The following is a 25,291-nucleotide window of genomic DNA, read 5'->3' as shown; positions in this document are numbered from 1 at the left end:
TATACACATACAATATATTATATTATTAGCATAAAACAATATTAGTATTATATATTACTATATTGTACTATACCATTATATTGTAATATTATTAGTAATATTACATGTAATATATAATATATAATTATAATATTTTATTATTATTGGCATTATATTGTATTACATTATAATATTATAAATATTATATGTGCATATCATGCACCCCCGGTGGCGCAGTGGGTTAAAGCACTGAGCCGCTGAGCTTGTTGATCGAGAGGTCGCAGGTTCGATTCTGGGGAGCGGCATGAGCTTCCGCTGTCAGCCCTAGCTTCTGCCAACCTAGCAGTTCGAAAACATGCAAATGTGAGTAGATCAATAGGTACCGCTCCGGCGGGAAGGTAACGGCGCTCCATGCAGTCATGTCGGCCACATGATCTTGGAGGTGTCTATGGACAATGCTGGCTCTTTGGCTTAGAAATGGAGATGAGCACCACACCCCAGAGTCAGACATGACTGGACTTAATGTCAGGGGACTACCTTTGCCTTACCTACCATATATTACATTACATTACATTAAATTATTAAACCCTGGATGAGATAAGTAGAACGTGTTTCTGAGGGAGAATGTGTTTCTAAGAGGGGAACTCAAAAAGGCCGAACAGTGGGGTTAGACTTTCATTAAGAGTGTGGGGGGTGGGTGGGAATGCATCATGAGGACGGAGCTGTAGTTGGGACAGACTAAAAATTAAATATATATTCTCTCGCCAAAGGCACATCGGAAGAGCCAGGTTTTTAGGTCTTTCTTAAAAGCTGACAAGGTAGGTAGCAGAAATGGTCAACATTTTTTAGCATTACACCATGAAACTATACTGCTGGCATTGCAGGCGGATTGGTCTGTGCTTGCTAATAGAACACTCTGTGGTTTTTTTTTCAATATTAAATGAAAGGCCAAGCTTTTCATTTACTTCTGTGAAGGTATTTAAAGGTTTGTAGGTCTTTCTCTGAAAGGTTTTCCTCTGTATTAGGACAGGCTACATTATTATCAGCATATTGGAGTTCTATAACAGAAGTTGTTATGACCTTACTTTTGACTTTCAGCCTACTGAGGTTAAACAGCTTGTCATCTGCCTTATACATGATTTTCACACCAGTGGGAAGTTTCCTGTCAACAAAGTATAGAACCATAGTGATGGAGATAGAAATAATGTTGAGGCAATGACACATCCCTGTTTGGCACCTGATCCCACATTAAATGAGTAACTTTGGGAGCCACTGCTGTCCAATACTGTTGCCATCATGTCATCATGGAGGAGCCACAGGATGTTCACAAATTTATCAGAGCATCCAACTTTCAAGAGAATGGTCCAGAAAGCATTGCAATATTGGTGGAAGATAGAAAAAAAATATGTTTCCTTTTTTGAATAAAGCAAAGATATAAGGAGCATAAATCATACCCTGAACTGAAATTTAAAGCTTCTTGGAGCAGCTACACACCCCAAACACATTCTTATTAAAGCAAACTGTTTTTTCAGCCATTGTAGCAATTGGATTTGGAAAATATAGTGGGAATTCTGGTGTTTAAAAATAATACAAGGTTGCATGTGGTTTGTGGGTGATGTATTCCTCATTCCTGCTCTCCAGTGGGTGATGTGTTGCTCATCCCTGCTATCCAGAGTGTCAGAAAGGGGTTCATCCAATCCTCACCTAAACATGGGAGCTGAATTTGAAATAGTTTGCAAACATATACTCTATCCACAGATGGGCAACTGGACTAGATATCACTTTCACCTGACCTACTAGAACTCATGATATATACTCATCTGTGTGTCAACTTCATGTATAAGTTGAGGACAGGTTTTGGGATCAAAATTTTGGATTTTGATATTATCCATGAATAAGTCAATGATCATTTCATGAACAGAGGAAGTACCAATGCCACATCAGGGTTCTGGTTGCCCTTGGCAGGTGCCATTTCCCCACTCAGGCATTCAAAAAGGCCAGATGTGATGCCACAGTGGGGAGAATAGTCAGTACTTCTTTTATGTTTTCCTGCAATTGGACTCTACTCAGAGAAAGTGATGGTTCTTTTGTTATTAGGTATAGTACTCACATTTACACATGAATCTAGATTCTTTGAGTTGATTATTTGTCTAAAATTTCTAGTTATTTATTTATTTATTTATTTATTTATCGTGTCATCAGCAACCATTTCATTGCATTACATTTCTAACAGAACAAAACAAACAAACAGATTAAAAAAACCCACAAATTTTGTGAACTTAGTAGTTGATTAAATGTCCTTTGACCAGTATCTGGCCACTTGGAGTGCCTCTGGTGTTGCCGCAAGGAGGTCCTCCACTGTGCATGTAGCAGGGCTCAGGTTGCATTACAGCAGGTGGTCTGTGGTTTGCTCTTCTCCGCACTCGCATGTCGAGGATTCCACTTCGTAGCCCCATTTCTTAAAATTGGCTCTGCATCTCGTGGTGCCAGAGCGCAGTCTGTTCAGCGCCTTCCAAGTCGCCCAGTCTTCTGTGTGCCCAGGAGGGAGTCTCTCATCTGGTATCACCCACGGATTGAGGTGCTGGGTTTGAGCCTGCCACTTTTGGACTCTCGCTTGCTGAGGTGTTCCAGCGAGTGTCTCTGTAGATCTTAGAAAACTATTTCTTGATTTAAGTCATTGACATGCTGGCTGATACACAAACAAGGGATGAGCTGGAGATGTCACTGCCTTGGTCCTTTCACTATTGGCTGCTACTTCCTGGTGGATGTCAGGTGGTGCAATACTGGCTAAGCAATGTAATTTCTCCAGTGGTGTAGGGCGCAGACACCCCGTAATAATGCGGCATGTCTCATTAAGAGCCACATCCACTGTTTTAGTGTGGTGAGAGGTGTTCCACACTGGGCATGCGTACTCAGCAGCAGAGTAGCATAGCGCAAGGGCAGATGTCTTCACTGTGTCTGGTTGTGATCCCCAGGTTGTGCCAATCAGCTTTCGTATGATATTGTTTCTAGCGCCCACTTTTTGCTTGATGTTCAGGCAGTGCTTCTTGTAGGTCAGAGCACGGTCCAGAGTATAGTCAAGAGTCCACTTCCCAGTAATCCAAGCCACAGAACTCAGAGAAGCCATTCCAGAAGCCCACCCTTCATAGTTGGTGCTTACCAACTATGCTAATTTTAGCATGCAAGTGACCAATGATTTCAGTGATAGCACCAAATGCCAATTACCACAACCCAACAGAGACAGTATAGGGAAGGTGAGGGGGGAAAAACATAGAAAATTCCTTAGAATCCTACCTGGCTCTGATGCAACCAGCATAAAACTCATACTGACCTGTGGGTGAGTAGGTCATATTGTAAGAAAGAGGCAGCACAAGGGACAGCCACCTATAATATATAGAGAGATGCTGTCCCTTGCCATGTGCTGAGGGAAGGAGGCTTCAAGGCAGCCTCTTCCCATGGGCCCAGAAGTCTCCTTTCATTTGGTGGCCCAAATTCCCCTGTGCCTCAGGCTCTGCCTTTGAGGCTTCATATGTGGTAACTTTTTGGGATCCAGATGACTGGCATACACGATATAATTTCATTTGTTATGCAACAAACTGCACAGTACTGTTAATGCTAACATGTAATTCTATGCAAATACAACGGCCATGATAAAACTGTAGCCAACATTCTTACTGGTTTTGTCATTGAAAAGAAAATGCAGAGAGCAATATTTTTGGAACACTACTGCAATAAAAAAATGTGACTCACTGATGGTAAGTGAAGAGGGAAGTGGTTACATTACAAGCTCCTGATTTCAAGAATGACATTGATGTGCCCTTTAACAACCTCCTTACTAAGCAGATAATGGCAAGCTGAAAAGACAGTGAGAATCCTCATGACTGAAATTAAAAGGGTGGAATTTATTCAAAAAGAAGGATAGCATTGAAGAGGAGTTGGCAATTTTTCCTAAGTTTCCTTAGGATATAGAGATTTTCAGAAAGTCAGAAGTTTAGCTTATTGCATTTAATGTCTTGCAGAGAACCACACAATGTGAAGTAGTAGTATTAGCAATAATAATAATAATAATGATAATGATAATAATAATAATAATAAGGGAAAGCATTGGGAGAAGTAATATCTTCCAGACTGGAGATCCACATACTCTATTCTTTTCATTTTCCTTCACCTAGTCTTCTACTTTTGTGTTAACAGACTTTCATACATGCAGAAGACTCACTCTGTTAGCAACAACTTGCAGTGTTTATAGTGGACTCTACAAGAAATGCTTCCTGATATTCATGTGGATACCTCACTTTAAGAAATAGGTGATATCATAAGGAAAGACACACAAGGATTAGAGATTCTTATTGATATGAACAAAATACCATCCAGCTGCCCTGATTCGTCTGGGACAGTCCTGATTAATCTTCTGTCATTTCTCTCTTGCAGCTGCTTTTATGTCCCAATATTACCCCCCCCCCCCCCCGCACACACACACTTTTCCCATTGTTCCTTACTTCCACTGTTTCAAAATGAGCCCAAAGTGCAAAAGTACTCAATTAACTCAAACAGAAGGAGGAGAAAGGAGAGAGAAGAATTTGTACATCCAGAGAGGCTGATGCAAAAGAAACTGCTGCTGTCTAGTCTACCCAAGCTTGTTTTTATCTCTCATCCTGACTACACAATGATGTTACTTGGCCACACAAAGACCAGTTTTCACATGTCCCAGTTTCATATATGTGATAATTAGAAGAATTGATAGTTTATATCACTTACAGCACAACATCTTAAACTGTGGTCCACAACCCCATTTGGGGTCTTCTAACTGAATTTGGGGGTTACAAAAAATTGTGTAGCTTGCCACCTAGTGGCTGTTTTAGACATTTACATGCATCTTTTAGCAACTACATGCAGCAAATGCTTCAGCGGCCACATGCATGAAAAATGTTGAAGATACTCTAAATCCTACAGACTCAAATATTCAGCTAAAATTTAGTTCTTAAGCACATCCATCTCATTAGTATGCAAATTTTCTTTCATCTTAATAAATGGCAAAATTAAATGTATACCAAACAATTGGTTTCAAAGCAATTTTGATTAATTATTATCAGTAAATGTTTGATTGTTATATCTATATATCTATATACCTGAGGTTGTGTAAAATATCTCAGGTGGAAAGGGGTGCAAGTAAAAACAGTTTACTTGGTTTAGAGCTTCAAAGAACCCTGAACTTCTCCAACCAAGTATTTCACTTTTCCAAACATTTGACAATCTTTCCTTTTTTACAGCTGTCATTGCAGATCAGATAGTTATTTCCTAGAAATAGGAACTTCTTTGTGGTGGTTCAGCTGCTAAGGGATGTTCCTCCCAAGAAAGTCTTTAAATTCTTCTTTCTGGTTTGCAAATGGCATTTGCAAACCAGGTTTTTTTTCTATCCTTCAAGTATTAAAATAGAACATTTTAGTTCTTTAGAATGGGGGATTTGTATTTAGAAATAGCACTTGCAGTGCAAGCACCTGCATGCTGGTAGAAATAAATAAAGCTCCAAATTTCTGTTTCTTGTCATCTACATTTTTTTCACTACTACAAACTAAAGACAGCGAAGAAAAGGAAAATATTCAAAGAGATCAATCAATTCATGACATTAGGATACTTTTTTTTGGAGGGGGGGGTCCATGTTCTCTAAAAACTTAGGATGGGCAGAGGATTTCCCATGTCATTTTTAGCAAAGCAGATACAACTTGATTTCATTGTCAGTAAACTGGCCCCTTTTGAAGGAAATTTCTTCCACTGTGAGGTCATTAAAATTCATTCCAGTTCGGGTAGACCTTATGCTACATGAAGGATATGTTTTCTTATCTTTCATTTGACTTTAATATATATATATATATATATATATATATATATATATATATATATTTCTATTTTTTACATTATGTTGTATGGCTCAGGGAGGTTAAATTCTGCACACTTACACTTGATTCTACCCTAAAGAACTTCTATGAACATGGGGCATTGATACAATCCACAATCCATTAGAGTTGTCATTGGTGTTAGAAATACCCCACCTTTTTCTCTTAAAAACAACTGGTTATAGAACATTAATTCCACCAGGATTTTTATTATTAAATCTGTGCTGGTTCTTAGGCTGAGTCAACACTGTAAAATTAATTGTAATTGGACATCACTTTAATTGCTATGGCTCCATGCATTCGAATCCCACAGACTGTAGTTTGGTAAGGCACCTTCTCATTGGCAGAAAGGCCTAAAAATCTTGTAAAACTACAAATCACAGAATTCCATATCATTGACCCATAGCCATTAAAATGATGTAAACTGCATTAATTCTACATTGGAGATGCACCCTCATACATCTTAGACCAGGGGTCTTCAAACTAAGGCCTGGGGGGCCAGATACGGCCCTCCAAGGTCATTTACCCAGCTCTCACTCAGGGTCAACCTAAGTCTGAAATGACTTGAAAGCACACAACAACAACAACAACATTTTTATCTCATCAGCCAAAATCAGGCCCACACTTCCCATTGAAATACTAATAAGTTTATATTTGTTAAAATTGTTCTTCATTTAATTACTGTATTGTTTTTAAGTGTTTTTGCACTACAAATAAGATATGTGCAGTGTGCATAGGAATTCATTCATGCTTTTTTCAAATTATAATCTAGCCCTCCAACACTTTGAGGAACTGTGATCTAGCCCTCTTTTTAAAAAGTTTGAGGACCCCTGTGTTAGACAGATCAATTATTAAATGTTTGACCCTGTTTAAAAGGTAATGTTACTATTTGTTTTATTATGTATCCTGATTCAAAAGACAATGCCTTTGAAGATAGGGTGTGGATGTTAAAAACAAAGAAAAGAAATGAAGAGTCAGCAGCAGACAGAAAGAGTAGTGGTGTATCTACACTGGAGAATCAATGATATTTGTCATCACTTGAACTCCCATGGCTCAATGCTATGGAATCTTGGGAATTATGGTTTGGTGAAGAACCAGGCAGAAAAGGCTAAAGGTACAACTTCCAGAATTTTATAGAACTGAGCTAAGGCAGTTAAAGTGGGCCAAAATGCACTGGATTCTTCAATATACATGCAACTCGGAACCCCGGAATAGTCAAGCTTGAGATGGAGAATGACCCAGGAACAGCTAAGACGATGAAACGGATGAGGATTGGAATGAGAGGATATAGCTCTTTTTAAATTGTTATTGCACTGTCTTTTTTGTTTAAATGCGCTTAATTGTTTTTGCTTTTGTATTGTATTGATGGCATCAAATTGTGCCGATATGTAGATCGCCCTGAGTCGCCTGTGAGCTGATATGGGTGGGATATAAGTGATGTAAATAAATAAATAAATAAATAATCTCACAATACTGCAAGAATTCAGTTTTCTTCTTAGAGAGCGAGGTCATGTAGGAACACATTCAAAACTGTACTGACTGTGTAATGGAAGTTGCATGGGGAAACTTTATTTATTATTTCAAACATTTATATCCCATCCTTCTCAACCCCCAAGGGGGGGGGGGGACTCAGGGGGCTTACAACTGGCAATCATTAGATCCCAACAAACAACAATCACAATATGAACAATTAGCATTAAGTAGACCAACAAGATTATAAAATACATTAAAATATAACTTGATTTCTTTCAGTGGATCTACAGCTACAGCATGAATATGTGTCCACCAAAGTCCTTTAATTTAATGGGGTAGGGAATACTTTCAACCTTATCTATGGCCCTAATTATATATATGCATAGTTTAATCAAAAATATATAATACAAATCAGCATGATTTTTTCCCTTAAAATCTCAATAGCTCTACTATGCTGTTTTTTATGCAAAATTATATCCCAGGATAACTTCATCTCTTGACAATTTCTGAAAAGAAAATTAATATCTGTGTTTGAACAGTTCTGGAAACTATTACAAAATTGGTCCTTCTCTCACAAATCCATCAGCTGTATTTGCACATTTCTTTAAAACATGCTCCTACTAATCACTTCATATGTTGTCATTTAATATAGGAAGATTTTTTTTTGCTTTAAAAATGGCCATTGGGGATAATTAAAAATATTATTTAACGACTGTGAAGTAAAGGAAGAAGATTATCCACAAATGAATATATACACAATAAGGTCGGCTGAGTTGTGCACATTCTTCAGTGCAACTTAGGCTGACCTAAAACACACTAAGTCCATTAAACCACATAATTACTGGTCCCTTATTATCTAGTCATGGTCTGCTGCCTCAAGTCTGCGTAATGGCAGGCCTAGCCCTTAGATCATGATATTATTTGCAAATTCTACCACTATTTCTAGGAATTGACAGGTATATACTGACTTCTCTGACATCATTCCCAGAAAACCTTCTTCTAAAAGAAATGCTTTGAGAAATTATCTTTCTTTTGAATAGATGCAGATATTTAGAAGGCAGAACACTAAATTATTCATTCCAAACATAAAACAAATGACTCCCATCACTATTTATTAGTCATTTTGTCTGTTAAGAATAACAGTTCTGCTATGAAGGGGGGAGGAAGGGGAGGGAAACCAATTTGTCTAATGAAATAGGAAGCAATGTCCAAAATGCAAGGTCTAATAGCATATTATTAGCAAAGAAAAAGAGGATCAAAAGATTTTTGAGTCCAGTGGTAGCTGGTAGTTCCCAAACTATCAAGCAAATAATCTTCTCCAGATTTCAACCTGAAATGTAATGCTTCTATATATGGTACTGATTCCAAAGCATGTACCTTGGAGAGCTCCTTCAAAGTTTAAATTAACACCTACAGCAGATTCGCAGCTCTATTTACATGGACGACACCAGCTTCTTGCATTCTGAATGGCAGTGGTCTCCATATGTCCTAATTCATAGACCAGAACTTTTTCAACTTGCAACCTCTTTCCATCTGAAAAAGTTTTACATGATCCAAGGAATATAAGTATATAAATGAAACATTTACTTATAAAAACCACCAACATACATTTAGGTGATTCAAACATTAGTCCTGTTTCAAGAGATTTTTGACCTGCTGATTCCAAAAATGGCCCCGGTTTTCCCCTATCAACTCTAGCTTTTGAGATACAGAACATATGCCTTTTACCAGTCTCCATCTGCTCATCCACAGTAAATCATGAAAGTAGAGCTGATGTAATCTGCCCAATGCAATTTTCTGAATAGCTGCCTAAAACAGGACTAAAACACCAACCCCAAGAAAAAAAAAATGTTGCTGGTGGCCTGTGTAATAAATCAGCATTTCTAAGGCTTGCTAAACAGGTTGATTTTCCATTTTATGATTTTTCTTTTACAGCTGAAGCATTTCTTGTAGACTCTACTATAAACACTGCAAGTTGTTGCTAACAGATTCATGTAAATGCCTAGGTGACATTCAGAAACCCTTTACTGATGCCAATTTGGGACCCACAATTTAAGACACAGTGGTTTAAGCTAATAATTGGTATCTTCCATCGATCCTCTATTTGCATATCTGCGTAAAACATCTTCAGTTTCAAATCAAGGCAGGTCTCTAGAACTAGACACAGAGACAAATTCTCTGAAACATCAAAGAAGGGTACCTAATGGGAGTGTAACTCTGTTATGCTTAAGATTCTCATTGCAGAGAACAAGAAGAAGGTAAGGGTCCCAATTGAGGAGATTAGGAGCAATACAAGGGGTCTTCACTAGGCTTGGGCGGTTTCGTTCGTTAATTTAGTAATTTGTTATTAATTCATATTTAAATTAGCTTACGATCCGATATTGAGCCATGCAGGAGTAATTAAAAATCGAAACATTTTTTTCAATTTATTTCATAATTGTTTCGTAATTGTTTCGAAATTGTTTCGAAATTGTTTCCGTAGGTCTGGTGCAAGTTTTAGGGTTGTTGTTTGTTTTATCAGTGATAAAAAAATAAATTATCACACCAACAGTCAACAACAGAGGGAGAGGGAAGCTTCAGAAGTTCACCCTGTCCCATTTGGAGGGTTTTTGTTAGCATATTGCGCAATCGCGTCCGCCATTAACGAATCTATTCGTGATTGTTTCGTAATTTTACGAAATTTTGTATATTTCGAACTTTTTAAAAGAAAAAATTTCAGAATTCTTTTAAAAAATGAAACGCAAAAACCCCCTAAAAACGAAACGAGTTTAGAACCAAATTTTTCCGTAGTTACCCAAGCCTAGTCTTCACCCACCAACTCATTTGTTCCTTCTTTCACTACAGCAACTTCTTGTTTCCTGCCCATTGCTTCTTTGTTTGCCAGTTTACAACCTTCTCCTTCGGCTTGCCTGCCTGCCAGCTCAGCTATTGTGCTATTATTTGCTTATCTGCCAAGTTCATTTTCAGTCTTCTTTAGACCAGGAGCCTTGACATCCTGCTCCAAAGACAATGACAACATCAATAATATAATGAATGAGATTAACAGATTAACAAGAGTGCTGAGTAGAAAGCATTTCTCTAAATTGTCCCTTGTCTCTAAGCACTACTTATTTCTCCTTTAAAAAACTTATCAGGGCTTAAAGAGATTCTATTTGTAAGCTTCTGATTTTAATAATACCAGAAACTACCTTCTGAAAATATAATGATTCAAATTAATCAAAGCAGCAACTAAAAGCTTAAAATCTATTTTATGGAATTATATGCTATTCTATAGAATTTCATTGATACAGGTATAAGAGATGCTGTAAATATAATTCAAGTGGTTGAAAATGTGTCCCCATTTAGCCTGGAGAGTGAATAAAAAGATGCCTGGATGGATGGGTGGATGGATAGATATAAACAGATAACTCCATATGTATAAACACATGCACAACCATTTAACATGCTTAACATAGCAAAGAGAGAAACTGTGAGAGCTGGCTTTAGACTCAGCACGCAATGCTATAGTTCCCACAACATGCGGGTGAAACTGCTAACCTACAGAACTTGCTGACCAGAAGGTTGGCAGTTCGAATCCGCGGGATGAGGTGAGCTCCTTTTGTTAGCCCCAGCTTTTGCCAACCTAGCAGTTCAAAAACATGCAAATGTGAGTAGATCAATAGGTTTTGCTTTGGCAGAGAAGTAACAGCACTCCATGTTTTTCTGTCAGTCACATGACCTAAGAGGCGTCTATGGACAATTTCGGTTCCTCAGCCTAGAAATGGAGTTGAGCACCGCTCCTCCGAGTGTAGGACTCAACTAGACTTAATGTCATGGGGAAACCTTTACCCTTCTCCCCACAACACTGGACTAAATGAACAAACAATCTTGGATAGTATAAGGCTGCCTCTAATATAAGAGCATTATCTGAATTTCCCCTTTATATTAGATAATTAATAAATATGATAGTGTGGAATGACAGTCTGCTCCCTTGCAAACTGATGAGCTGGAGAAAAGTTACTTTTGTAGGCCATATTTTTAAGCCACTATGGCTGATGTAATTTGCAGTTTTAGTTCAAAAATCATTTTCCTCAGCACTAGAATGGGTATCACATCAAGATACTAAATGTCTAGAGACTATTATTTTACAATATACTTTACCAAATATCAGTCCCGTTGTGTGGAAATTATCCACATCATTTAACTGGAAGATTTAACAAAGAGGGAGGGGAAAAAAAAGAAGCTCTCCTATGATGAGAAAGATCATCCCAGGACAGTCATCCATGTCACCTCTCTGTCTTCATTTGTCACACAGCTTGGATAATGCTTGTGCATTCACCTGATAAATAAGAGTCTGCAATTCAATTCTACCATTCTACATGCCTGGAGGAAAGACAGCAAGCCCAGTCATTTTGTAGCCCAATGCAAGTTATATATTGTATAGTCTCTCATTTCTCTATCTTCCTGCCCAATAAAAATGATTCTGGATATTTCTCCTACCATTGACCCATGAACAATAGTCATCATCATCCTCACCCTCTTCCTCCTTTTCCTAACCTCTCTCCGATCAAAAAAGTTATTTGTAAGCCTCTTTCCTTCTGGAACATCAAAATACTGGTAAGAGAGCAAGAAATCAATTTGCTTTGACATTCTTCAGTGGAGCACAACATTGACATTATATCCCTTTGATATGACAGCAGCTTAATTTTGAAACAAATAGACATAATGAACAATCACCCTACTGCAGACAAGGTGAAATCTGAATCCCATTGGTATTCCTAAATAGAGTAGATCTATTAAATTAATGGGATATGTCACATGAACTCACCATTCAATAAATGATTCAATGAGTCTATCTTACTTTGGAAAACAAATGGGTTCATGCCTGAAGATCCACAGCGAATTACCAGAGGAGTGTTGGACCCTGATTCACAGGGTCAGAATGTCAGACTTTTTTCATTATTATCATCTGTCACACCTCTTAGATTTCCTTTTGTCCTCCTCTGCTGCTCCTCAAGAATGGTGAATGAGTAGATCTTTTTTCAGTTACTTAACACAGTTTTCTGCTATGTCTTTAGTACTACACATAATTTTAGTTGCTTCCTTTTAAATAACATATTAAAATGTTTAAGTTGACAAAAACCCTGTTTCTGGTACACATGAAAAAAAGTGCTGGCTCTGATTTGTTGATGCAGAACAGCACAGCAACTTAGATTTTTCAGTTTTCCTTGGAGTGTGATTAACATGATGAATACCATCCCCTTCAAAATTTACCACCACACTTACTCCAGGAAGACCAATCATTTGTCAAAAATAGGTTTCAGTAACCTACTTATTGCTCCCTACTGTTTTAAGCTTACATGCATAGCACTTTTATACTATGATACATCATTGTTCAGTATGCCTCCGTACTGTCTATTGTGTATGATATCTGTTATTCAAGGCCTGGGAGGTCTTTCCAAATCTTATTACTCTAGTTTACATTCATTCAGAGATGGCACAGATCAAAAATTACAGTTGATATTCAGCAGAGGAACAATAATCTCCAATGGCATTTTTTCTAGTTTGTAAAAATGGTGGCAGGAAGAGCTTTCTGGAAAAAAAATGGTTGTTTCTGGAAATATCTGAAGTCTAAGACAGTGGTTCTCAACCTGTGGGTCCCCAGATGTTTGGCCTTCAACTCCCAGACATCCTAACAGCTGGTAAACTGGCTGGGATTTCTGGGAGTTATAAGCCAAAACACCTGGGGACCTACAGGTTGAGAACCACTGGTCTAAGGGAAAGAAGTAATTTATATAACACCTTCCCAGAAACTCTGCTACTGAAAATGGAAGAAATGAAATATAATGCTCATTCCAAGATGCTTAAAAGTATGCAAGTTGCCTCAAGAAATTGAGCTGAACTTCCTACTAAATGACAAAGCAACATCCATTGTATCAACAACATATAAACACATTTTTTCATTCATTCTTCTTACCCATATCGGACATCTCTGGCACGGTAACTATGTAGGGCCCATCTGTAAATTTGGGGGCATTGTCGTTGATATCTTGCACTTTGATAATAAATTCCGATTCAGGCTCAAGAGGCTTGTTTGTCCGTCTATCAATAGCCTGGGCATGCAGTACATAGTGTGTCTTCTTTTCCCGGTCTAGGCTTTTGGTTGAATGAATGTCCCCCGTCGTGTCATCAATAATAAAGATAGTCCCAGCCCCTTCACCCGTAAGGATGTATTTGACTGATCCATCACCTTTGTCAGAATTGGAGTGTAGCTGTAAAACACAGATATATATTAAGTTATATAATATTTCACCATGATATAAGCTTATCAATTGTGATGGAGAATATACATCTTTATGTTATCATCACTATATAATGGCACATACTGGCATCGTTTACCCAAATCCCTTGATAACGAAGGCTTAGCTAGTTTAGCTTTTATAATGGAATTATTATACTTAGCCTGGAAGGTGGAAAGGAATTTAAAATAAAAGTTCAAATGAATAAGGTTCATACAGCATGTTTAAAAGGAGATAGATAGACAAGAAGTGGAAAAATAGGTCCCCACACCTGCCAGACGTGTACATCCATGTTTTAAGCATTAAAGAGGGAAACATGGGAAAGGAGAGATCACGGAGAAAAAAATTGTTCCCAAAAATCCCAGTCATTAACATTCAAATGTTTTCTGCTGTTATCTATATAATGTTTCCATCTTTTATGAAACTGGAGGAATAATGGACTAACATGTCAGTTTCTGATGCCACTGGAAAAAATGAGAATACAATTTTCTGTGGAAAGTACTTTCAGAATCTGACAAATCTATAAAAGAGACATTTGGCTGCATAAGTTCATTTTAAGTCCTCTTCAAACACTTTTTTTTCAAAATAAAATATGATCTGCTTTTGAAGCCAGCTCAGATAGCATTACTGCTATTATTCAGCTACTTCTCCTTTCCAATGTTACTTTGCATCACAAAGTGTATTGATCCAAGGGAAACTACACAACAACAATTCTGGTCATTATAGAACTTCAGCCACCAGGAGTCATTGTGGCATAGGCTTCTTTACTGAATGTGGAGGTCAGGAACATCAACCTCTTGAGGGGGCGAGAGGAGCATCATATTACCATGATTTTATGTCCCATTGTGTTAGAAATAAAATCATATCATTTCTCAGATCCCATCACACATTGTTCTTTCTTGCCTTTTCTCCTGAAATCATGCATTTTCAGATTTATCACAGGAGCAAATGGAGTTCCCACCCACTCCAATAAAGAAAAACCTTGGAGAAAAACCTTTAGGGATATTAGACTTTCTCATCTAATCCCACTACTCCTGAGTTTACCCAATACACTGCTTTTAAGATAGACACCACTTTGGGGATACTAGACTTTCTTATCCAATCCTGCTACTCCCAAGTTGACCCAAAGCACGGTTCTTATGATAGATACCACTTTAGCAATACTAGATTCTCCCCTCCATTTTCACTCCTCCCAAGGAAAGAGGAGGCATTGTTCTTAAGACAGACACCACTTTGGGGATACAAGACTTTCTCCTCGATTTTTGCTACTCCCAAGAAGACAGGGGGCATTGTTCTTAAACCAGACCCCATTCTCCGGGCTTCTTTCCTTCCTCCCAATCTCATTATTCCCAATCACAGTAGTCATAAACAAATGTTAAAAAAATAAATGTAGCACAATTTCAAAAGCCAAGATTACTATGAAGGAGAAATGACAGGAGAAACGAAGTGGTGATACTTTGACATTTTGATATTTCTAATGATTAAATTAGTTTGTAAAAAATTGCCATGCCAGGTTCACGAAGCAGGATTTTGGGAGAGAAATGTCAGTGTTTGGCATGGGATGGGAATGCCCATTACTTCATGTCACTAAAGCCATTCCATACAGGCAAATTTGGCAGATCCTATCCCATTGTTTTCCCCATTCAAACCATTTAAACTCAAAAGACTTTTTTTTTTGTCTGTCTCCTCCCCTCCTCATTTTTCACATTTTTAAAACACTTCACTAATGAAGCACAATGGACATAAGGGGGAATTCTCCCTGCTTTATGTAATGAGCTCCATTGAACTTTGTTTCCTTACTGGTTTTAATGTGTATAGAAATGAGGGGTGGGGTTAGCGTGTGTGAGGGGGGGAACTGTGTGGGATAATGTCCCAGGATAGGAGTGGGTGTGTCAAAGATCACTTCCTCAGATTTTCTTTTTCCACTATTAGTTGTACACGGATAGGTGACACATCAAATGCTACTCCACTAGCAAAGGGAACATTTACACTGACACTCAATGTGGAAGGGTGCCAAATTAGCTCTATGGTGATCAAACACTGTATAAAGCTGATCTGGGGAAACACATTAAAACCAATTTGGACTACCTCCTGACAGTTTTAAAATGAAACAAGCCATAACAAGCCATAATATGGAACAAGCCATCACTGCCATGTGATGGCTTTCCTAAGCTTGGGCAGCCCAGTGGCACGAAATGGAACTTATCATCCCATCCCTTTCTCTATGTTGTGCTGTGACATCCATAGGCTGATCTAGCATATGTCATGCCAGATCATCCCTGGTATACAGGGTCAGTGTAGATCTGCCCTTAGACTCTCTGATCCTAATGTTGACTCCTGCAATCAGATGAAGTAGAACATTCCAGTAAGTTTGACACTATAGGAAGGTGCACACTTGTTGCTCTTTTAAAACACAACATTTTTTTTTGCGGGGGGGGGGGGGATTTTTAAAGAAGTAATGTTAGCATCCTTCACAGAATGAAAGAAAGTTTGTTACTTTATTAATACAAATGCACAATATGAAACATAGTTTGGAATGAAATTATCATCTCTTTTAAATTAAATTCATCATTCGTTCTGAGTATAATTGGAAACCAGGCTTCTTTTTTAAAGGATATAAAAGGTACATCAAGATTCTGAATTATGAAGAAATCCAGAACTGGATCTTGTTGTTTTTACCAGTTTTAGAAGCAAGCAAAACAGAAAGAAACAAAACAAAAACCAACACCCTTTATTGAGAACAAGAGAAACAATAACATTGACAAAACAGAGAACATTATTTTCTCTCCATTTGTTCTCCATTGTGTCAAGCAGATATAATACACTCATTTACATACAAAGAACTGAGAAAAGGAAACCAAGATCAGAAATTGTAATGTGATCAGATAATGTAAACAGTTTATATAAATGTCTTCCTTTGACATCATATTTAGAAATGTTTTGGAGAAGTTTGAACACTTTGTCTTAAAATATTTATTCCTTGTTATAAAAGCAAACATTCTATGATCTATTTTTTCAAGAAAACAAAGTCTTAGAAGCATATTTTCTCATTTATTTTTACTGTTTTGCTTATGGCCTTCTCCAGTGATACATTCACATAGTAGAAGTAATGTAGTTTGACATCACTTTAATTGTCATGGATCAATGCTATGAAATCACAAGAGTTGTAGTTTTACAAGGGAAAAAAAAGGAGTTACATGCTACATATATTCTCATATATACGCCTAGAAGTTTTAGTCAAAGATTCAACCCAAAAAACCTGGGTGAGTACTGTGCCTTGACTCTGATAAAAAAAATATAACCATCTCTTTATCTGAGTAGAGCATAAAAAGAGCTGAGCTGGAGAATAACTCAATTGTTCATCAAGCTGAACTGCTGATGGGCAACACCGCTGCTGTAAGTCTTCATCTTCTGAGGAAGAAAAACTCCCCAGGGTGAGCGGGTGCATGGCAATGCATTGCATGCCCCACAAAGGGTGGATTTTGCCACTCACATGTTATAACAACAGTTAAATAAGGATTACACACAGTGTTGCAGGCAGTGCCAAGGATGAGATCTCACTGAACTTCCGACATATGGTGTAATTTCATACATTAAATGAACCAAAGGTCTCATTGAGCTTACAGGTTGAGAAAAGGGGTGTTGTGTCAAGGATCTCCCGAAAAAGTAATTCATAAAATCTATATAAATAAAAATGTAATGTCCGTTTGTGGGATCAACATAACTCAAAAACCATTGGATGTATTGACACCAAATTTGGACAGCATACACCTAACAACCCAAGTATCATCAGTCGAAAAAAATAATTTTGTCATTTGGGAGTTGTAGTTGTTGGGACTAATAGTTCACCTACAATCAAACAGGATTTTGAACTCAACCAGTGATGGAATTGAACCAAACGTGGCACAAAGAACTCCCATAACCAACACAAAACAGTAAAAGGGTTTGATGGACATTGACCTTGAGTTTGGGAGTTGTAGTTCACCTACACTTGACCTTGAGTTTGGGAGTTGTAGTTCACCCAGAGAGCACTATGGACTCAAACAATGATGGATCTGGATCAAACTTGGCACAAATATTCCATATGCCCAAATATGAACACAGGTGGAGTTTGGGGAAAATAGACATTCACATTTAGGAGTTGTAGTTACTGGGATTTATAGTTCACCTATAATCAAAGAGCATTCTGAACAGCATGAACGACAGAATCGGGGCAAACTTCCCACACAGAACTCCCCCCATGACCAACAGAAAGTACTTAAGGTCATCCAGTCCAACTCCCTTCACCAGGGCAAGAAAACGTCATCAAAGCCCTCCTGACAAAGAGCCATCCAGCCATAGATATAGGTAGATATATATGATTCACACACACAGAGATATAGTATCATAGATTTGAAAGAGACCCCTAAAGAAGGACAATTATATGTTACATATGCCAGAGAAGGCAAACCCGACACTCTCCACATCAACACTGGCAAAGAAACAGCAAGAAATACTGTTTACCCACAAGCATAAAGAAATTACATATATTAGTAACCAACACTTTCTCATTACTTTATTTTCTAGATCACCAGACTGGGCCATGGCAATGCGTGGCAGGGAATGGCTAGTATTTAAATATAAATAAAGTGCATACTACCTTTTATTGTTTGCAAATATTCAGCCAGAATATTGTAGAAAAATCCCTGTAAAAAATCTATTCAAAACAAATTCCCAAGAGTTTACTTCTGAAACTTATCCCAGACACCTAGCTATAGTACTGTTATTTTACAGCTCAGTTTTGCCCATGTTTGCTCAATATCATATACCATAGAGTTTGATGAGGTTACTCCTATGTAAATGACTAGAGCACTGCATCCCTAATAGATTAAAGTATATGTTGAAATAACTCAAAGAAGTCTAAATAGAGAACTTACACTGGGTTAAACAAAAAAGTCAGGCAGAAAATACAATGGCTTACATTTGTAGAAACTTCTTGTCTTCAAATGTATTTTTAACTATTCACTTGTAAAGCAGCTGCTGAAATAAAGTGCCCGAGGCTTCTGTGTTCTTCTCCCTTGGTATGCCTTGCTCAGGCGAGATATTGTGATCTCTGAAGACAGAAAACTAACTTTGAAAGAAGAAGAGATGTATGTACGCACATACACACACACTTCCACCTTCAGAGTTAGTACATGCCTACACAAACACACAGAGAGAGACTAATCCCAGGTCTAGTATTTAGTGTTTCAATTCAGGCAAAACAGAAAGAACTATAATATAAACAAGATTATTGGTATTAGCAAGTCACCAAAACAACTTTTAAACTAACTCTCACACAGCAATGGCACAAACATATTTTCTAATCCTCTTGATATTATACACGAGACCAGTTGGAGTTCTCATAAGCCGATTGCTAATGTTTTGTAGAAAACAGGAAAGGTGTTTTGAAGGGATTATTTTGAACCATAAGGGATCCATTCCACCTATTTTACCATTACAAATGAATACAAAGATTCAGTCAACTCATTTTTTTCCCTAATGGGGTAACAAGGTTGCATGCCAATTAGTCGAAAACCAATTTAACAGAAGGTACTTCAACTTCTGATTAGAGTTTTGCAAACTCATTTCAGGAGATCTTGAGTATCCCTCTCTGTTGCTGTTTAAAAATCCCTGGAATGACGGCATAAAAGGTTTTGCCATTCTATGTTCTATCTCAATCATTTTAGAAGCAATTTCACAGAGATTCATTACATAACTTCACCCAGGGCTCAAAGTACAGTGGCGACATGGAATGAGCTGGAAGTCTATTTCCAAGGAGACAAGATTTAATCTAACCTACTGTGAAATCACCATTCTTCGTATGTATGTTTGCTAACATACTTAAATAAATGTAGTCATATACTGAAATAATAGTAGTTAGTACTTAATAATTATCAGGAAAATAATAAATCTGAACTCAAAATAACTGTTCTAAAACATTTTTCCTCTACCTTTTCTTTGCCATGGCTAAAGTCAACAACAACTGCTGCTACCTATGCAAACAATTTTGAAAAATCTTAGTAATATTCAAAGCAATCACTCCAACATAGGCCTAAACATAAGTGGAAATAAAATCAATATAGTCACATTTCCGCAGGAAATTACACATTTCACCTCTCCATGAACTCAGGATGTAAATGTTTACTGATTTTGTTGTCAGACATAAGAATAGAGGCAGAAAAAACAATCAGAAGTTCTCTCTCCCTTGGATACAATCACATAAATGCCTGTAATTCTTAAAAAAGTTATTTCTCATACTTCATAATTTTAAAAGAAAAAACAATGTAAAGTTTTTTTATCTGTGCATGCATGTATGTCTGCGTGGAAATAACAATTGATCATATATGATATGTGGTTATTTTACCACACAAAAGAAATGTTTATACTGCTGCAAATTTTTCATGGCAAAAATATGCTGCCCTTTTTAGCCAACGAATATCATAGCTGTCAACAATGTTTTGAGAGAGACATCTCAACATCTTGAGATAAGCTTTCTTGCTGAGGCCAAGACAATCTATGGGCATTCTTTCCATAACTAATTGAAATTCTAAACACAAAAAGACCATCTTGCTTTGGAAATTCATAAAATTGAAGAGTTTATATTTCTGAGTGCAGGAAATAAAAAGAAAACCATGAACACATTAAGAAAATGCTATTGGGCGTAAATGCATAGATTTGAAAAAAGTACATAAATATGCTTTAGGGAATTAATACATTTTGGGGAGATGGTGGCGGGATATAAGAATAAAGTTATTATTATTAAAGTTATATTTGAAGCCAAGACCTATTTTTATCCCCTCACCCTCCTTTTGGGTTAGGGGAGAAAGTGATTAATGTGTTTTAATATTGTCTGTAGTCAATTTGTATTGCCTCTTATGTGTATCTTATATAATAAAAATATTGTCATTGACCGTGTGTCTTTAATAAAAATATTATTTTTAAAAAACACAGAGATCTATCTGAGCCAATCTATTAACATGCATATGCTCAACAGATGACTGTACATCTGTAAATTAGCCATGTGTACCAGTGCAGCAAGTTGCAAAATTAGGCTGTGAGTACAATATTTGTATTGCAAATGCTACATCCAGGCAGATATGTGGTATAAATGGGATAGGTTGAACCATACAGATCCCAAGGTATGCTAAAAATCCTACTATGTATGCCCATTGGCCAGGAAATGTTCAAAGTACACATTAGGATCCAATGACTGTAAAACTTTTTGCACCACTCTACTTAGAAATTTGAGTACACACTAAAGTTTTGGGTCCTAAACACATTAAGTAGGAGTAACTAGGATTACTTCTGAGTAAGTATTCATAATATTGTGCTATAGGAAAGGGGTGTATTTGACAATTTTGTTCTCGCTATGAAGCAACAAGTAATTTCCAATATTTCCAATAGTGGTAAATATTAGAAAATTCTGTGGTTCTCAAAGTGGTTTTTTTAAGGTTGGGATTTATTCTGCAAAAAAAAAAATCACAAGTTGTTTTATTATACAGAAAATAGAATCTCAGTGCATGAAACTATACATAAAAATATTATTTTTATGCCAAAAATGCTACTTCTACTGCAAAGAATAAATAAATACTGTCATTTAGGACTCACTTTCCAAAGAGTAAGTCATGTACTATGAACATTTTCATCAGTCTGGGACTTTCATCATCTGATTTCTGATAGTCCAGAAATGAAACTTTAAAATAATCTTTTGATAGCTGATGGTGCCAGTGTCATTGGGACAATGATTTCATTGGGGGATTCATCCGAAGGACCTATCCAAAGCTCCAGAGCTATCCAAAGCCTTGGGGATAAAGTCAGAGAGATATCTCCTTTGAAGTCTGGACTAAAACCCAGAAGGGATCTTTCCCACTGACACAGAAGAAACTACCTACTACTGGTGCAATGACATTAAGCACATAAAATGTGTAAGTTTGCCATACATTAAGTTACACAAATTACTTTCTAGAAATTGCATGCTGTCAGAAAAAAATATGCTTGTAGTTTGATTTGATCCTTATTTCTCAGAAGCTATCTAGTATGTAATAGAAAAAAATTGGAAAAAATCACTTCAAAGAAAATAAAACCTGAGGTGTCCCCTTTTATCAACTCAGAGGACTTCACGTTTTGACATATCTAATAACAGCTTGCCTTCAAAATGATTTATGACGGCTCTTCTTTCTTTAGCTGTCCCTTTCCTGTAGTGCATGACTAACCTAGAGAGAAAAAATGAACCTACATGCCTTCTGTATTTTAGAGAATATTCATTTTTCCCTCTTCCTTGGCTCCAATTAGTTGCCTCTTTTTACTTTTCTTTCATTATTGAGAGAATCATAAAATGAAATGGTTCTTAACGCAATAAAGCACAGCTAGCCTTTTACAGTTGAAGAAATTGTTCGATTTTAACCCAGTATAAATTCAATTGAACAAACACTGCTATAATAGTGTAGGAAAGAAATAAAATTACCACAGACAGGTGAAAGTATAACAAAAAGGGGAAAGGGGGATAAAAATTTCTCAGGCTATGTGATCTAGATCAGGGATGTCCAGCATTTTGGCTTCCTTGGGCCACATTGAAAGAAGAAGAATTGTCTTGGGGCACACATAAAGCAAAAACAGTAATGATGGCTGATGAGTAAAAATAAAAAAAAGTTAAATGCATACTTTCCATGAAATCTGCCACCACAGATAAGCAAAAAAAACAAACAAAGAAGTCCTGGCATAATAATATTTTACAGAGAGTCTCTTAAAATTGTCAAGCAGGTTTTCTTCTCATGGATCCATATCCGGTGTGTTCAAAACACCAGAATGCCTCCATGCTGTGAGTTCCTAGCCAAGGTCGAGAAATGAAAAACATCTGGGTCTCTTCACCGAAAGGAGCCTAATAACATGAACGGGCTCAGAATCGAAGACCTGGAAGCTGGACGGAGGAACTTTGGGGAATTGAGGGGGTTGGAGTTTTGGAGATTGAAACAGTTAAATTCCCTACATTTTCTTCATTTGTAACTTTGCTGTATAGTAGTAGCCAAGCATTAAATAAATTTCCAAGATTTTCTTGTGAGTGAATTTACCAGTTACTAAGGTTCTGCAATCATCACACTTCAAGCTGTACTGCTAGGAATTATAACATGAATTAAGAATAACACTCTGATATTTGTAGATATAACAGACTCCATTCCATTATTGTCTGCAAATGTTGTGATTGAGAATCAAGTCACTTTAAAAAATGTTTTAAGTAAGTTTACAATTTTGTGTTGGACTGCATTCATATGTGGCCCATGGGCTACAGGTTGGATAAGCCTAATCTAGAGGGTAAGCTGATGGTACCCCAAATTTGTGTGAACAAGATTTGTGTTAATGTATGAAATATATTCAAAATTGTAGGTTCTAGTGCATTGGTGAAAATACAGTTTCTCACTAAGTGGAATTTACAATCCCAGTATGATCTCAACTCTCTCAGCCAACTTTGAACACTTTCTTGGAAAGCAAATCCGATTTTTAGAGTGACCACTTCATGTCCCATTCTGTTGCAAGGTCTCATTTCCCAGGAATGACCTGCATAGAAATGATAAGAATTTATAGCAATTCATTTCTTCAGTTTAGTGTGTTAAAACACAGAATGGCATTGTTTACATCACAAGAACAAGTACCTTTTATACAGTAGAACCTCAATGTAAGAGCATCCCAACTTAAGAGTGTTTTGAATTAAGAGCTGTCACTCGGCCTAGGTTTCGCTTTCACACATGAACAACAGCATTTTGAGTTTAGAGCTAGCGCCAGAGGGAGCACTAGCAAGAAGTACAAGGCTTTAGGGCTTGAAGGGAGCAGCTTCCATGCCTCATACTTTGTACTCTTGTCTTCTTTGGGAGATTGCTGTCTGCTTTGCTCTTGTCCGCTTTGGGAGATTGCTGTCTGCTTGGCTCTTGTCCACTTTGAGGAACTTTTGCTTGCTTTTTATTCCTGGTATGTTTTATTCCTGCCAAGAAGTTTCCAGTCCCAATTCAAAATGCTAGTTATCACCTATAAAGCCCTAAACAGCTTGGGTCCTGCGTATCTTCGCCACCCCCCCCCCCCCCCATGAATCAGCACAAGCTCTAAGATCTGTTGGGGAAGGTCCTCCTATCAGTCTTTGCACTTGTCTTATCTTTTTTCTCTTTGATGGCACTGTTTGCAATTGCACCTTGAGAATTTCACTCTTGAAAAACTCCCATCCATCCATAACTCCCTTGTATTTTAGTATGGGTGTCCATAGAATACCACTCAGAATTTTCTTCATTTTTTGGAAGTCAGCTCTCCTAAAGTTTTGGCCTTCCTTTGTATCACAAACTGCAGGAGAACATGGTCACTTGCCCCTAAGGATCCAATCACTTTGACTTCATTGATTTGATCCTTCACATTTGCTATGATGATATCGAGAGTAGCCAATCCCCTTGTTGCCTCTTCTACCTTCTGGACCATAAAATTGTCTGCTAGGCAAGCGGGGAATTTGTTGGACTTTATACGCTTGGCTGAGTTTGTTTTCCAGCAAATATCTGGAGAGTTGAAATCGCCCATGACTACTATATCTCTTCTTTGTGCCTGTTGGTCAGATATTGACAGAAGGCTTTGTCGAGGTCTATAGTAGATGCCCACAACGAGATCTTTTTGAGTCCCAGTTCTTGATTTTAATGTGATTTATCAGTAAGATAAAGTCCCTTTGAAAGTGGTGCACTCTCCTTCTTTAGATGATTTTAAACAGGTTGCATGATTTAGATGATTTTAAACAGATGAGCATCTTTCAAGAATGCCTTGATCATGAATTCCTACTTGGCAGGGGTTGGAATGGATGATACCAGTGGTCCTTTCCATCTCTATTGTTCTATGATTACATGATTCTATAATCTAGTTATATCATTTCTCCTTCATTTGTTTTTGCTCATTCATTCTTTCCTAATTCTTTTCTTTGCAACTAGTAGTTTTACATTCTTTTAGAAGCGAAACATTTATACGATGCTGAGCTTTACATTCACACATTTGGAAAAAAATGGGAGCATCCTCTTTGGCTGGAATTTATGAATTAATACAGAAATCATTTTGCACTGCCACTGATAGATGTGTTTCTGGTGTTTTTTTAATATGTACTACAGCTAATTTCTAATTTCTGCAGAATCCAGCCAGAACATAGACATGGCTAAAGTGTAAGTAGTAACAGTGCCATTCAATTCCACAGAGCTTTAGATATTAACGTAAACAGGTTAATCTAGCTAAAGCCAGATTAGTTTTGCAAGACTAACTTGCATCTGAGGCAATTAAATCCTACAGATTGCAATGTGACTAATGTGCATGCCAGTGTCCCTGTGGAAGGGGCTAGCACATAATGCTAAGAGCAAAAAGCTAATCTGGAAACTGTATGGAAAATGAATGAGAACAACTATAGAAAATAAACAGGATGGAGGGAAGTTAAAAACTTTCAAGCAATTACTGGATGGCCTCTGGAGAACAGACAAACAGCAAATGTTTTTTAATGCGAGTCTACACACTAACCACAACCTAGACATATATGCTGATCAGGCAATAAACCAGATCTTGGAAAAGTTAAGTGTTTGAACTACAACTCTCAGAAGTTCCTCAACTAGCATAGTCAGTGAATACACATAATTGGTAAATAGG

The 25,291-nt window shown here is 37.3% G+C and overlaps 1 protein-coding gene across 3 annotated transcripts in view; it reads right to left on the bottom strand.

Annotated features, from left to right (window-relative positions):
- Positions 1-25,291, bottom strand: part of LOC132774511 (cadherin-18) — a 768,567-nt gene that overhangs the window by 164,945 nt on the left and 578,331 nt on the right. For all 3 annotated transcript variants that reach the window (XR_010909825.1, XM_060774682.2, XM_060774681.2), the window contains one exon: positions 13,303-13,597. Coding sequence is in view for 2 of the 3 variants with exons in the window: in XM_060774682.2 (XP_060630665.2) it covers positions 13,303-13,597 (295 nt within the window). In the remaining variant the exon portion in view is untranslated. The remainder of the gene's footprint in view (positions 1-13,302; positions 13,598-25,291) is intronic.

This window comes from Anolis sagrei, chromosome 4 (assembly GCF_037176765.1).
Source record: "Anolis sagrei isolate rAnoSag1 chromosome 4, rAnoSag1.mat, whole genome shotgun sequence".
Taxonomy (NCBI): Eukaryota; Metazoa; Chordata; class Lepidosauria; order Squamata; family Dactyloidae; genus Anolis; species Anolis sagrei.
The sequence above is the reverse complement of the archived record's forward strand: the minus strand, read 5'-3'. Positions and strand labels throughout refer to the sequence as shown.